The 14,832-nt window shown below is 41.2% G+C and overlaps 1 protein-coding gene across 1 annotated transcript in view; it reads left to right on the top strand.

The window, feature by feature from the left end:
* Positions 1-3,357: 3,357 nt before the first annotated feature.
* Positions 3,358-14,832, top strand: part of zmat4 (zinc finger matrin-type 4) — a 144,873-nt gene continuing 133,398 nt past the window's right edge. Inside the window, exon 1 of the mRNA XM_022752943.1 lies at positions 3,358-3,444. Coding sequence (XP_022608664.1) covers positions 3,358-3,444 — 87 coding nt within the window. The remainder of the gene's footprint in view (positions 3,445-14,832) is intronic.

The following is a 14,832-nucleotide window of genomic DNA, read 5'->3' as shown; positions in this document are numbered from 1 at the left end:
GGTGGTCAGATGATCTGAGTGATCTTGGTGGAGACTACAGTGTTTTAAGTTCAGAAATATAAGGGTGTGCCATGCCGTGTGTTGTGTTTAAGAAGACATCAGGGAATTCCTCCTATTGACGTTTTGGAGACGGTAAAAAAAAAAACAGTAAATTTTAACTCACAGCGCCAATTTATGCCATCCCATCAGAAATAGATCACACGTACAGTAGGCCACAGCAGAGATGACAAAGCCCCGCGTTGTTATTGTGGTTGCTAAGACTGTTGAATGTGTGAAGCTCCTCATGCTCAGGCCTATTCATCTCGCTTCATGTGAATACAGTAAGAACAGTAGCAGCCATTTTCACCTGACACTCACACTGTAAGTCCATTAAAACAGTTGTTTTAAGGATAAATTATACGTCTGGCTTTTGCTGCTGCGTTCAGGCTCGCAGTCAGTTTGATGCCTGTGTTGTTTGCTAGAGGCTACGAGGCAGAGATTGACTGATGGTGGCATCCGCTCTCTTTGTGTGGCAGCTCAAACTGACGAAAAAAAAAAAAAAAAAAAAAAAGGGGAGGAATGACAGAAGCCAAAACAGTATGCCAGCCACAGACAGGCGTGTGTGCTGCAGGCTGACACAGAGGCTCCCCTCAACAAACTGGGCCAGGTTTGAAAAGCTTAATTGCAGCTGCCTTGCTGAGTTTAGTCTAATACATTCTCATTCAGACACACTTGTTTGAACTTTTGGTGAGAATGCACTGTCTATGGAGAAACGATTCCTGCCTCTTTCTTCGGGGAGCCTGGTGAAATTGCATTCTATTACCAGAGGCAGGGATTTCACCCATAAATCCACAACCTTTAGGAATGGCCTATATTTTGCTGCTCATGCTTCATGAGATATCTGGGAGTTAGTGCTTCTTGCGCTGTTATTTAAACGGCACTCTTTGCTTTTATGTCCCTTGTTGCTTACTGCAGCAGTCTACCATGTGCATGTGCTGTAAATACATTTGCTTTGATGCAAATATGCAGCTGACATGCTAAGCCTATAAAAGAGGTGGGAATCCGATTTTGGAAACGATGTAAAAAGAGGGAAGAATTAATATTCAGCACTCAGCTACAACCACTCCTCCATAATGCATATCATGAATATATTCCACCACTAACTACTGAGTAATGAGATGCAAAGAAATCTACAAATGAGCAAAAATAGATCATCTGGCCCTGACACATTTTCTCTTCTAACAGCTCCATTCAGTGGCCAACATGCAGCTGTGATCAAAGAGCACTACTCCAGAGGGAGCAGGGTGTCCTGGTGGTGGTGGGGCAGACTATGTCCCCGACTGGAAGGTCACGAGTTTGAGTCCTACAGCAGCCGGCGTGTCAATTATCAGTCGGGTACCCCGCCGAACACCTACCTGCTCGCTAACTGCAGAGCACCCTGGATGAATGCCGAAAATGTAAATGTGACGCACGGAAGCCCCCGAGGATGTGACATGTTTCCTGTTGCAAACATAGCTTGTCGTGGCAGTTCAACCATCTGGACCGTGGGCACTGTGCTCAAGGGCAGATGAAAGACATTTGCCCACTCTAGCTTTTTTTCTCTCTCTCTCTCTCTCTCTCTCTCTCTCTCTCTCTCTCCCTCCATCAAACGAATTCTGAACTGACCTAATATTCTGACCTAGTTGAAATAATCAGCAGTGGAGATATTTTGCAAATTGCATCGCCGACCCTATTTGCACATAAATGTTGCCCTGTAGCTATGCACCGCCTTCAAACCTCAACCCACATTCTGAAGCAGACCTGGAAGGAGGAGGTGCGGGGGCCATCTCTAGGAGCTTATCTTATCAGTATCTATTTCATACTCTTGACTTATTCTGTTTATGTAGCATGGTAGCTGCGGCGCTACCTGCACACCACAAACAGTCAACAGTCTAATACGGTCCTGTGAGGAACATGAAGCCTTAGGGCTCCATAATTAGTGGGTAATTCCCACCATACACTGCTGAATTACTATCCCACTGATGAGGACTGTAGCAGCAGTAAACTCACATTCACACAAATAAAGACCTTGTTACTATGATCATCCCTCCATCTAAACATCAGCCTGAATTTGAACTCACACTTGTCACCAACAACACACTAAACCCTCTTTCCTTTGCCATGATGCTTCAGATCTGACGCCCCGGTAACAGGACAACATCTTTTTTATGCTTCTATGCTAAGTTACATTACACATTACATTACTACTTACTACACTGAATCATCTTTCAGTGCCTTCCAAAACCATTACAAATGACATTTTTCTGAACAGGAAAAGCTTCTAACTTGACCTTGAGTTGAGTGTTTTTTTAAAATTACTATTTCAAAGATCAAGAATGAACTTTGATGCTTGAGCTGTTTTGTGGTGCAGGTTGGAGGACTTGTTGAAACCCTGAGCTGAGGCAAGGGTCTGTCATTTGCCAACATAATTTTCAAACCACTTTTGTTACATCATGACTGATGAAGAAAACTGATGCATTATCAGTAGCCTTGTAACCACCAAATGATCAGCTGAGAGAGAAAGAGTGAGCTGACCCTGAATGCTTCCTGGTGTCGGTTTATTTTGTTAGCTCTGCCTTCCAGATAGTGATTTATTTTAGTGGAAATAAGTACAACAGTGAATGTGGGTTATAGGTTAGGTGTTGTCAGTGACCCCACTGTAGCCGGTGGGTTTTATTTTCTCTTAGAGCATAAATATCTGTTAAATATCAATAGAATACAAAATGATGCAGTGCAAACAACTTGAAATATAATCTGTGAACTGAAATAAATATTAAACACGTCTACTGTGTAATAAATTTAATAGGCTAATACTAAGACATTTATGTAATTTTATCTGACAAGTACAATAATACAATATAAACTTAAATAGAATAAAACTGTTATAAATATAATAGGATTACAATATTATATTATATTATTAATAAAATTGTTATTAGTAGGCTACTACTACTCAACAGCAACAACAACAGCAACAATAACAATAACAACAACAACAATAATAACAATAATAATAATAATAACTATAATAATAATAATAATAACGGTAATAATAGACCTAGGCCTATAATGGTGCTAATAATAAAAGCCACAAATTTAGTGCAAAACAAATCTTTCTTGCCTCTGAATGGTTTTAGTGCAGACCAGATGATATTTGCTGATGTGAGCTGCCACTTCCCAGCCTGCCTCCAGTGAATTGACGCGGCTGCCGAGCGCCGCGCGGCCAATAGGAGCACAGCGGGGCGGAGAGCAGCGGCAGATTGTACTACAGTGTAGTACTGCTGCCAACAGTAGACGCGTCTCCCGCTCAGTCTGTCGCTATTCAGCATCTTCTGGTTAATGGATTATACAGTTTCCCTCCAAGTGCAACATCAGCTGGCCGTGTTCCCGACACACTTCTATCAGGGCTACAGTGTGGAGTTACAGGTACATTCATTTTGCATTCCACTTGCCAGTCTAGTCTTCTTCTTGTTTTTTCTCTCTTCTTCTGTACTGTCCATGATGAGAGGCGTGCATGCTTGCAGAGGAGTGAGTGTGACTTTATGGAGATGCTTAGCTGCAGGGGGAAGGCATGGTTGTCGTGCTGCATGCTGATTTTTTTTTTTTTCCTCCTCACCGAGATTCTTGTTGCGTGCCGCCGCCGCCGGGAGTCGGAGCGGTGGCAGCCCGCGCGCTGCGGTGCACATGTGGCTTCAAAAGTAAGCGGAGCAGCCTGGTGGAGGTCTGACTTACGGCTCATAAACAGGTCCTGCATGTTGGGGGGGAGACGGGGGTGGGGTCCGGGGACACCGCAAGGGGGTCCTTACGGGGGTCCCCTCAGTGTATATGAGGCATGGACTGTCAACCAGAAATGATCTCAAAGTCTGACTGTTGCAATCAGACGTTCAACTTTCAGTAATACATAATAAAAGTCCTGCAGCCAGAGTTTCAAAATAAGGTTAACCTGCAGTCTGCGGCTTTTTTTTTTTATTTATTTTTTATCTCAACTGAGAAGCAACTGTAATGAATATTAAGCAAAGTAACAATGTCAGCATCAGCCCCCCCCCCAACATAACCTACCATCCATCCCAGGTTGCTCTGCATGCAGGAGAACGGCTTGTCGATTCTCTCAAGGTGACATTTAAGGTGGATTAGAAGCAGAGATGTAGCTGCGCGCACCTTCCTCACCTCTGTGGAGGAGTTTAGTGCTTGGTCAGAGCTGATATGAATTCTCATCAGATCAACTGACAGCGGGTCATATGTCAAACTGAGCAGGACGGAAGATTTTAAAAATAACTTTCCTCCGCTGATTTTTTTTTTTTTTCTTTATCGGTGGTCGGGGCAGCAGATTGGAGGTCACAGTTTATCAGCTGTTTGTGTATCAATACATCGCTGTGTGGAGTTATTTGTCTGTATGTGCTGCACCAGTGAGGAAAAGACTCATGATAGTGGAAGGAGTTATGCTTTGGGAATAAATATTTATTGTTTAATTGATTAGTCACTTTGTCAATACAATGTTCAAAATAGTAAAAAAAAAAAAACCCAAATATATTGTCCCAGAGCGCCAGATGACTTTTTCTGTTTAGTCATCATCATATTATTGGAAAGAAAAGTGTCTGGCAACAAAGGCTGCAACAATGAATTGATTATCATAATAGTTGCTGATAATTTATTTTTTTGATTGAGTGATTGATCCTTTAATCATTTAAAGCACCTTAACATGTAAAAAAATGATAAAAATAAGAAATTCCCTTCTTTTTGTTCCATCCTGTTTTTCATCTTTCTCTGTGGAGAGGACTTCAGTGGTCTTTTCCCTCTTGCAAACAAAAGCAAACAAATTAGAAAATGTGTTGTTACAGTCTTTGCTTTGATGTCTCTCAGGTGGCTTCTTTTTTATTAGCTGTTGCTTTCTATAGTTTTTCTCATGCACGGCTTCTGTATGTTTGTTTTTGTTTTGTTTTTTTACACCCAGTGCAATGTACACTTTGCTATTCTAAAACAGGCAGGTGGTATCGATCCATTTCATGATTGATTGAAAATCTTCACATTTGAGGAGATGAAATCAGTGACTTTGTGTCATTTTTCTTTAATCACGTCATTGTGTTTTTCTTATCAGGATTGTTCCTGATTCATTTTCTGTTTATAGATTTATGACAAATAGTCTGAAGTTTGTTATATTTCTTTGGTTACTGAAGATACGAGGAGATCAGGTTTCTTTTAGGAGTGGAGAGCCACTTTAACTGTAAAACTAACTCAATATGTGTAATTATAAGCAGATACATGGAAGAGAATCCCTGGTAAGACGCCATACTTTGTTTTCAGTCGACAGTTTGTTTCATGAGGGTGTCACTTTGTTCAAACAGCAGATATTTCACTGTGAAACAGGAGACTTCCTCTCCTCCTGCAGCTCCACTCCAGCACATATAAAGATCCAGATAGGGATGATAGGTTTGATTCTGCGGCTTCCAGCATGATGAGAGAAAAAAAGAAGAATGCAGCATTTCACCAAGCAGCCGCTCTGAGCTCCATCTCCTCCTGCCTCATTTAAAGTTGACTCTTTCCCCCTGAGAAACCACATGATATCATCACCCTGTCCTCCTGGAGACCACAAGATGGCCCCATCTTGGCACCGTCAAAGCCTTTTGAAATTTTGACTGTGACACAAACCCGTCTCTATCACTTCTGTTCTCTACTAAGCTCCTCCATTGACCCTTTCTTTAATATTACAGTTTTCTGCATCTTTGGTAGTCGTCTTTTCTATTTATGAAAAAAGTAGTAAGAAAAACATCCATTCTCCCGCCTGCTGTCTGTAATTTGCTCTCCCTATAAATAAAAGACTTTGAAGCTCAGCGCTTCGATGTCATCAATAATTGTTTGCTTTTGTAAAGCTGAAATTGCCCTGCTTCTTTGTTGCTTCTATTGCCTTCTTGCTGCAGTTGTTTTCAGCTCTGTCTCCATTATTTCTTTCACGGGAGGTCAACTGAGTTGGGTCTCAGGATTGTTATAAATAGCACACAGAGTAACAAAGAGCTCCAATAATCTGAGCTGAACATATTTACTTTCACAGGGAGCAGAAGTTGCTTCGCAGCGAACAGCTAAGTAAAGGAAACACGTGCTTTATCAAAGGTGATGAATCTCTTCCACCAGTTTTTTGTGGTAGCTAAAGGGTGAACTTAAAAGCACTCAGACTGACCTTGGATCTGCACAACAACTTGTATTTTTCAAAACTGCCATGCAAAGACTTTCTTTCTTTTTTTCTTTTTTTTTTTATCTTACTTTGATTTCTAAATGAAACATTGAATGCAGTGTGACACCTGTTCTATCAGCTCAATCCGAAAGGCCACCCTGTGGACCAGCAGACTGAGGCCTTGAGGATTCTGATCATTTGTTGTCTAAAGTGCCTGAATTGCTGGGATTTTGTCAAGTGTATGAGCTCCCAGGCCAGGAGGGGATAAAATGCAATCTATGAAACAAGACCTCACTTCTTTCCTTGGATAGGAAAGTTCTTAAAGGTCCTATATCTTACACTTTCAATGTGTTTTACTTGAAGTGTTGATCCATAAGAAGATATATGTGTGGTATTAAGAACCAAAAACCATCTCAGTGTAGTTTTACATCTCTTCTCTCGGGCTTCTCTCTGCATCTCTAGTACCAACAGGTCAGTGAGCCAATCAGAAGAGAGGAGGCTCTGATCTTCTTGTTTGATTGGCTGACTGTTTTCTGAGTGATTGAATAAAAATACAGCAGATTTCAGGAAAGCACTCAGAGAAACCAAATCCTGCAAGGTTGGATGGTGTGTCGTGGTGGGGGCATAGTGGGGGGGGGGGGGGGGGGGGGGGGGGGGGGTTAGTGACTGTATACCTGTGACATCACAAAGTTCCTGACGGCTTGTTTTAAGGCTCAGTTTCTGAATACAGGCTGTGTGCATTCTTTCACTCCTGCTTTATGATCAATAAAGACATGGGAATTACCTCGAAACAATATGAGACCTTTAATCTGTTTTCCTATAAATATAAACCAACCTGGTGGAGCATCCCTTTAGTATTCCACTCTTCAGCACAGGACATAGTGTATTATTTCTTCACTATAGTTCTCATTAGCTGCCTCGCATCTTCGTCTTGTGAGGATGTATCTTCGTTGTTTAAGTCAGTTACAGACCGGCATGCAGAGGTTTAAGGGGAGAGGACGGTGCGTTTGTGTTTGTGCGTGACAGAGAGAGAGTTAAGGAAGAAAGATGCCTGTTGCAGCCATCAATATAAATTGAAAAGTCATGGATCACCTAATGAATTTGAAAAGTAATGATTCCACACATTGAGGTAATGCTACGCAGAATTAATTGGACAGCTTAGCGGTTGTATTTTAAGCTGCGTGTTCAAGAGGAAATATATTATTTTGACTGGCTGTAACTTGGCTGTAAATCCTCCGTGTGCTCAACACTTCCCCTCACAGTTAAGTGCTGTGCGAATCAGACTTAGTGAGCCATTCATCAGAGGGAGAATTTAGCAGGACTGCACTGCTACTGAAGCTCAACAGGTGTCTGCTGTAATATTCAGGCTGTAGTGTTTCTTTGACAGAACATGATTTGAGTTTGATGTTGTGCCCACACTGGAAAGAATTAATCTCATTAAGCTGACCAGTGTCACGATTTTATTGTCGCACCAACTCAACATTTGCCCTAAATGTCTGCTCTGGCTGAACACCAAGCTGATTATATTACTGAAGTGCAGGCAGTCTGCCCAGTGTGCGTGCTAATGTTTTCACTCAGCAGATCTGTGGACCATGCTTAGGTCACACTGCATGGGAATAGTCCACTTAGCAGCAAACACAAAGTAACTGCTCATTGTTTTGACCTCGAGGCATGGCATTACAATTTGGCTTGAATTTGCGTCCCCAAGGCCAAAGCAGCAGAATGATAGAGACAGAATGGGAGGCAGATCAGTGCACGGGGCTCTGGGGTAGGAAGTACAGTCTCTGCCGTGTGAGTGTGCAGCCTCATTCATCCAGTCTGGCTAATTTGCACCCCCTGGGAGCGATGTTGGAGTCTCTCACTGGCCCCCGGAGCACCAGCTGGACAAAATGCTGCTGATGATAGAGGTAACAGTTTCTATGGACTTTACAGGTCACAGTGAGAGCACGGGGAGGCCAGGCAGCTGCTCTCATTCTTATACTGTATATGCAGCTTTTCCTTTCTTACTTTCTAAATCAGCAAGAAGTCTCACTTATCTGCAGTGTAACACGTTCTGAGCTTTACTCACAGACATGCTCATACTGAACTGTAAAAGGACATTAAGTGGCATTTAGTGAACTAAAAGTCAACTGGAACCAAATGTAGACCGTCCCTCAGTTACCCCTAGGCAATGATGGCCTGTAATTGACCCAAACCATTTGCACAGCAGAGATAAGTGAGCTCTTCAGATGTAGTGTGAAAATGAAGGAAAATGGAACATATGAAACATATGGAGCATATGCTAAAACTCCTAATGATACTCTTTGGTCATTTTATGTTTTGTCTCACTAGGGGTCATGATAATTTGGTGAATCACAACCATTAGAGTCCAGTGAGAAACGACCAATTTATCCAAGCAATAGGTTATTTGTTGTTGTCTTTCAAAATGACCCATATTGGCTCTTGTTGTCAGGACAACATCTTTTTCAGTAGTAGCCAATCTGCCACCTCTAGACTTAAAGTTTTGTTACTTTAAGAAAACTAAACTTGCTTAGTTAAAGTTAGGGAATGGTCATGGTCATGGTATGAAATCACTGACACTGACCACTGGTCGGAGACACGATGTAAAATGTAGCTTCCTTTGTCAAAGTCACATGAATTGTGAACTGACACATCCAAAACAACCTCCTTCCTCTTCTGTTGCTATAACAACATCATGCTATACTTATGCATTCGCTTATCAAAGACCTCTCACCGTATCCCGACTAAGCTGGTGTCCATTTGTTTTTATATAAATACATTTTTCATAGGGATCCCTGGATTTGTTTTTTTTGCTAGCGGCATGGCTCTAGGTTATAGCAGTGTCCAGACTGAAATATTTCACCCACTGGATTTCTATTAATGTTTTTATAGACGTTTGTGGTTACATGAAGATGAATCCTGCTGATGCTGGTGATCCCCTGCATTTTCCTCTAAAGCCACTCTTCTCTAAAGTTAAATTTTGAGTCAGTCTGAGTGGATCTGAGTGAATTTTTGAGTGAATCCATCCAACCCATTAGACCAACTTGAAATTTGATACATTTATTCATGTTCCCCTCAGGATAAATTGTAATAACTCTTATGATCCCCTGACTTTTCATCAAGCATCAAGTTTTTGACCAAATATCTGCAAAACTAATAATATTCCCATCAGCCTCAGCTGTTATTTTCTGTGGCCAATAACTAAGTATGGCTGCAACTCACAATTATTTTCATGATCGATTAATAAGCTGGTTGTTGGGTCCATTAATTACCAGCTTCAACAGTGTGTGGCTGGTTTTGTTTTGACCTTGTGAGCCTGTATGTGTGTGTGTGTGTGTGTGTGTGTGTGTGTGTCATCATGGCAGAATGTGGTCCTGGAGACACCTGCTGTAGTAGGATCTAGCACAGAGGTGATTTTGTGTCAGAGATGTCTGTCTGTCTGTGGCCAGATTTTGTCACTGTGATAATGTCACAAAAAGATGCAGTCATGAAACTTTACAGGTTCTTAGTCGAGATCAAAATGAAGGTCAAGTTCGAGGATGAGTACTCATGCAGTAACATAGTGATGACTACTGAGGACTTGGAACGTCAGCATTTTGACTTTCAGGTGTTTCAAGATGTTCTGTGGTAATTTTTGTAGTTTTGTTTTTTTTTCAGAGAAATGTCAGAAAATAGTGAAAACTGCCCCGTATGAATTCCTACAGTTCAAGGTGACATCTTCATATACTTTGTTTTGCCTAGAGATTCAGTTTACTGTGGTATAGGACATAAAGCAGCATCCATATCCTGGTGTTTGAGGAACTGGGACCAGGAAAGTAAAGAAACGACTAAAATTATCACTCAGTTATCAAAGTAGTTCCCAGGTCAGTTGCTCGATGATGTAATACATTTTTTTGGATAATCAGTTGAGAAAACGTATGTGGATGAAATACACAGACAGAAACGTCTATTTTTAGTTAATCCAGTGAGTGAAATACCAGACAAATCAAAGTACTTCATCTCAGTGATGCAACCATCCTTTAAATCCAATCCTGCCACACAGTAATCCTGCTCCTTGATTTTCAACACTGCCCACAATGATTCATACAACCTCAGGAATCAAAGGGAGAACTACCAGAGTGAGACAGACCCTCTGACGGTACATACATTTATATCATCTCATGTCATATTACCCAACCCTACTCTGCTACTACCAGTGATACTGTACACTCTAAATACCAGAGTGATAATTAAAGCATATATATTTTTGAGGCTGATTGATATTTGGGAACTAAAAATCTGATAACAACATACCAGCCGATAGATACTCATTTTGTCGTGTTTTGTGTTTTTTGAGACTGAGCGAGACAGCTTGCAGTTACAGTCAGAGCTCTCAATGCCAGCACTGTTTCGAGATGACCTCACACAGACTTTGGCATTTCTGTGCTGCAGTTCCTTGCTACTTATCAGCCACCATCCGTATACACCGATATCGTTATTCCCTAGCTAAGCTGATATCTTTCCAGTTTATAGGTCTGGCTCTAGCATCAGGTCCTCCAACCTGAACAACCATATGGGTCCCGACCCATAGGAGTGAGTGGTGCACCTACTTTTGTCGCCATGGTTATGTGATTTGGGTTAAGATAATTACTTCAACGCTCGATGATCTTTGTTGTCATGGTTACAATAATAACAATGTGGTTAACTTTTCTGAACAGTCATGGGTAATACAAACAATATAAACAGCTAGTTTCACATGGGAATTGAACACCGCTCTCCCGTGTCACTTTCCTGTGTTTCGTTGACCCATCCATCCACCACAACCTCCTCCTGACGGGGACTTTGTCTCTCTTTATACCACGTCACCGCACTTTTCCCTTTGCTACTGTTATAATTACTACGGCTGCTAGACGTCACCTAACAACAAAACATAACTATGGGTGATAATAACCTGCTGCACAGATGACCTATGGGCTCGCTTTTTTTTTTTTTACAGGTGAACAATCTGCGCTCTAGTGATACTCCTGGGATCCAGTGCAGGTTTTGTTTCTACCTCCAAAAGAAAAAAAAAAACAAAAGGAAAATTCAAACACTGTTGTTACATTTGAAGATCGTTTTTCATATTAAAATAATCAAGACTGGCAATATATTATATGCTAGTGGCTGTTTCGGTAAAATAGTTTCAGTATCAGCGTAACCAGATACATCACCCCAACACTAAAAGCCCACTCAACACTGTAGAGATGAAATATTGCGTGAGCTGTGTATTACAGATGATTCTGACACAGTCAGTCAAATTACTCATCATATTCTGACGATACTGTGATTAAACAGCCATGACACTGTAATTGCTTACCTTCATTTGTGTAGCAGTGGCTGTGTCAGTGATGAAATATTAGTGAGGATGTCATCAATAATCCAAAGAACAACTAGTGGCTTCTACAAACCTGCTTTTTTAAATTATTGCATCAGTGCAGAAGTTTTAGGCACAGTCTCACTGTCCTCCACACTGAAGTGTGTGAAGTGTGTTTATCTCCCAGTGCTACAGTTTTGTGACTTTTAGATGGCATCTTCTTCACTCTGCTGATTCTTGCCTACGTTGGGTTTTACACTAATATCTGGCCTCAGAGAGCCGCGTTGGAGGCCCTCCAAAATTCATGACCGACAATCTCGCTTCATTCCTTTATCATCACTCACTGTCAGCAACAGGTCAGCAAAGATAACGACCGTTCATTTAAAAAGTACAATTCTGGCTATTGTACTGTATCTGTGATTGATTCTCTCTGCTGCGCTGGGTGTTTAAAAATCGTCTGTTTCACTTGCAAAGTCAGGAGAAATTAGAAAAGTGCAGGTGCAGTGGAGATGACTGTGGAGAATGTGAATCAATAGTGGACTATGAGGACCGCAACCTTTGACAACTTAATTATCACTGGCTGTACAGACTGCAAATTTGCTTTAATTTGCTTCACATTAGTGTTCTCACTAAAGTGGATGATGCATTGATTTTAGAAATATACATTTGAAGGTAAAAAAGCTGCCCCAAGGAGGATTCTTTTAACTTTTACCTAAATCTCTTCCCTCTTCTCTAACAACTTTCAGAGCATCATGGAAGTGAAAACCTCTGCAGTGACGTCCAGAATGAATACACTGTTTAGCAGCTCTCAACAGGTTTAGCAGGGATAGCAGCTCTTCAGGGTGATTTACAGACTGCTTTAACGGAGCTGCGGTCAGGGATGAATTACTGTATGACCACACTGGCCCATACTGAATGTTTAATAAAAAGCTACAACCCTACAGGTCAGTCTAACCCTATAACCCCTATAACCAGTTGATTTTTGTCATTTCCCTGTATAATTGTCCTCACTTAAAGGCTAAGCAGATGACACATGATGATGAGTGGTGGTATGATGCTTTTTGTTGGCTGTGCTTTAAACATCTGCCATTCTGATCACCTTCCAAAGCAACGTTTCCAGAGGTTTTTGCTTCACTGGCAACAGGTCCTGAGGATGGCACTAGGTCGCTGGTCCCCAGGGGATAGTTCTTAAATATATGACCCCTCTATGTCAAACTTTAACCTTGACCATGATAAGTATTCTCAAAATGAAAAAAAAAAACAAACAAATTTACATAATGCATACATGGCTTAAATGGTCACAGTTACTCGTGTCTCAACTCAATACGAAGTCCACGCTGGGGGACAGTTTCATTTTTGACTCGTAAAATTGAAAGTCTAAGTACCGCCAATAACTTACACTGGCGCATACTTTCTGGAGCTTGTCATTGTCATATTTTTTGCAAGTGAAATATGCAGACTATGAGCCTTTTCTTAACAGGACCTCATTATGACTTACTGCGTTCAGCTCTTCAGCAGTTCTTTGTGACAGTAGCTCAAAGCTACGTCTTCCCAGCACTTCCCTCTCCAGCTGATACTCTTAATGTGTGGAGCCGCTATGATTAATTGCCACTTTTACTACTTGTAAGACTGCGTATAGAATGAATGACCAACTTCTAATTTATGAGTTAGCGCGATCGTCTGTGTATAGTCATCATTCTCCATTAAACAGGGCTACAGTTTATGGGGGAATGTTACTTTTATTCCGTGAATTCTGGGACGTCCACTGCAGCAGTCCCAGTCATTATTTTTCAAATGGGTTATTATTTTTCTCTAAAAGCAGATCAGAAAATGATTTTAATTAGCACTGGTCTATCAGAGGCAGTCCAGGCTGAAAAGCCAGATAGTGCACTAAATGACAGTGCAGTTAATATTGAATTGAATTCTTTTAAATTTGGCTTTACATATGAGCTCACTGTCGGCCTCTTTACTCCCTTCTCACCACACATGATTCCTGTCATTGAATGGCTGCCCAGTGAATACTAATTCATCTACATATCATGCCAGACACTCAAAGTGTGCTCAAGAACATTTTCCAAACTCTGATAGGCAGCATGTTCGTATTCCACAGTGCATCATGTGTAATCTGTGTCAATAACTTTCCACTATAACTATATATTTTTATTTCATGACGTGCCAGTTTATTTCAAATAATTAATTTACTTAATTAGTCCTGAGCTTCCTAATAACAAACGCTATTATGCATTAACATTATTGTCCTACTGTATGTAAACCTGATTGCTTTTTCAAATAGCTGAGGGACAGTCATTGGCTCCCAGGATTTTGCAAGTCCAAAGCAAAAGCTCCGTGTAAGGTGCTGTATAATTTATAGACCTGCATGATACAGCTTAAATTAAAGTCTCTTTGTCATGAATTATACAAAGTCTTCTACCTCCTAAATTCAGTAATGACCGAGTGAAAGCTGGAGAGCAGCTTTAGGAGTGCTTTAGGATGACTGGGGATAAATGGATGAATGTTGCATAGATTTCAGCCTCTTGTCTGATCAGTTTCCCACCAGGCATGGCTTTTCTCCATAGTCAGTTATTTAGGCAGTTTTCTTTGCATACCTCATGTGTTTAATGAGCATGACATGGAGTTACTCTGTAATGATGTTTCAGGTGTAGAATGGCTCAGGCTGTTTACTTTGGAGCCCATGCCGCGGGTCCATGTGCACATTGCAGCTATGGTACGGATTGGGATATCAGGAGCTGGTATCAGTCATAACCTTTAAAATGCCTCTTCTCCTCTCTTTTTACAGCACTGTGATCTGTGCTTTCAACTCTCTGACAATTTAATGATGGAGAGAACGGTCTGGGGCTGATCTCCCACAACAGCTTTGCACAAGAGGAATCTGAGGTCTCAGCGTGGGAGGTGCAGAATCACCCCAAGTGACTACAGTAGCAATCTAAATTAAATTAACCAGGGAGGAGACAACACATTTGGTCATTATTTAGCTCGGGTTCTAGGAGATCATTACTCAAGGACAAGGTTTAGAAGTATCAAGGCAGAGGCAGACATAACTGTGTAAGGACAGGGCTGTAAAAAGGTTTTATGCCATGGGAAAGGGTTGATCGGCTCTATGGGTGGCAACTTTGGTCAGTAGGTTGGTCCACCATGTTGGTCCAGACTAAAATATCTTCTTATATCAAATAATGACTGGATTGTCAGGACATTTTGGTCCCCAGAGAAGAAGTCCCATTTACTTTCTGGCACCACCAGCAGGTTGATGTAGGCTATTCAAATTTCAGTATAGAATCTCCACAACTATGGAAGGGAC

This window comes from Seriola dumerili, unplaced genomic scaffold (assembly GCF_002260705.1).
Source record: "Seriola dumerili isolate Sdu_G_001 unplaced genomic scaffold, Sdu_1.0 BDQW01000017.1, whole genome shotgun sequence".
NCBI classification, from domain to species: domain Eukaryota; kingdom Metazoa; phylum Chordata; class Actinopteri; order Carangiformes; family Carangidae; genus Seriola; species Seriola dumerili.
This window is presented reverse-complemented; position numbering and strand designations above follow the sequence as displayed.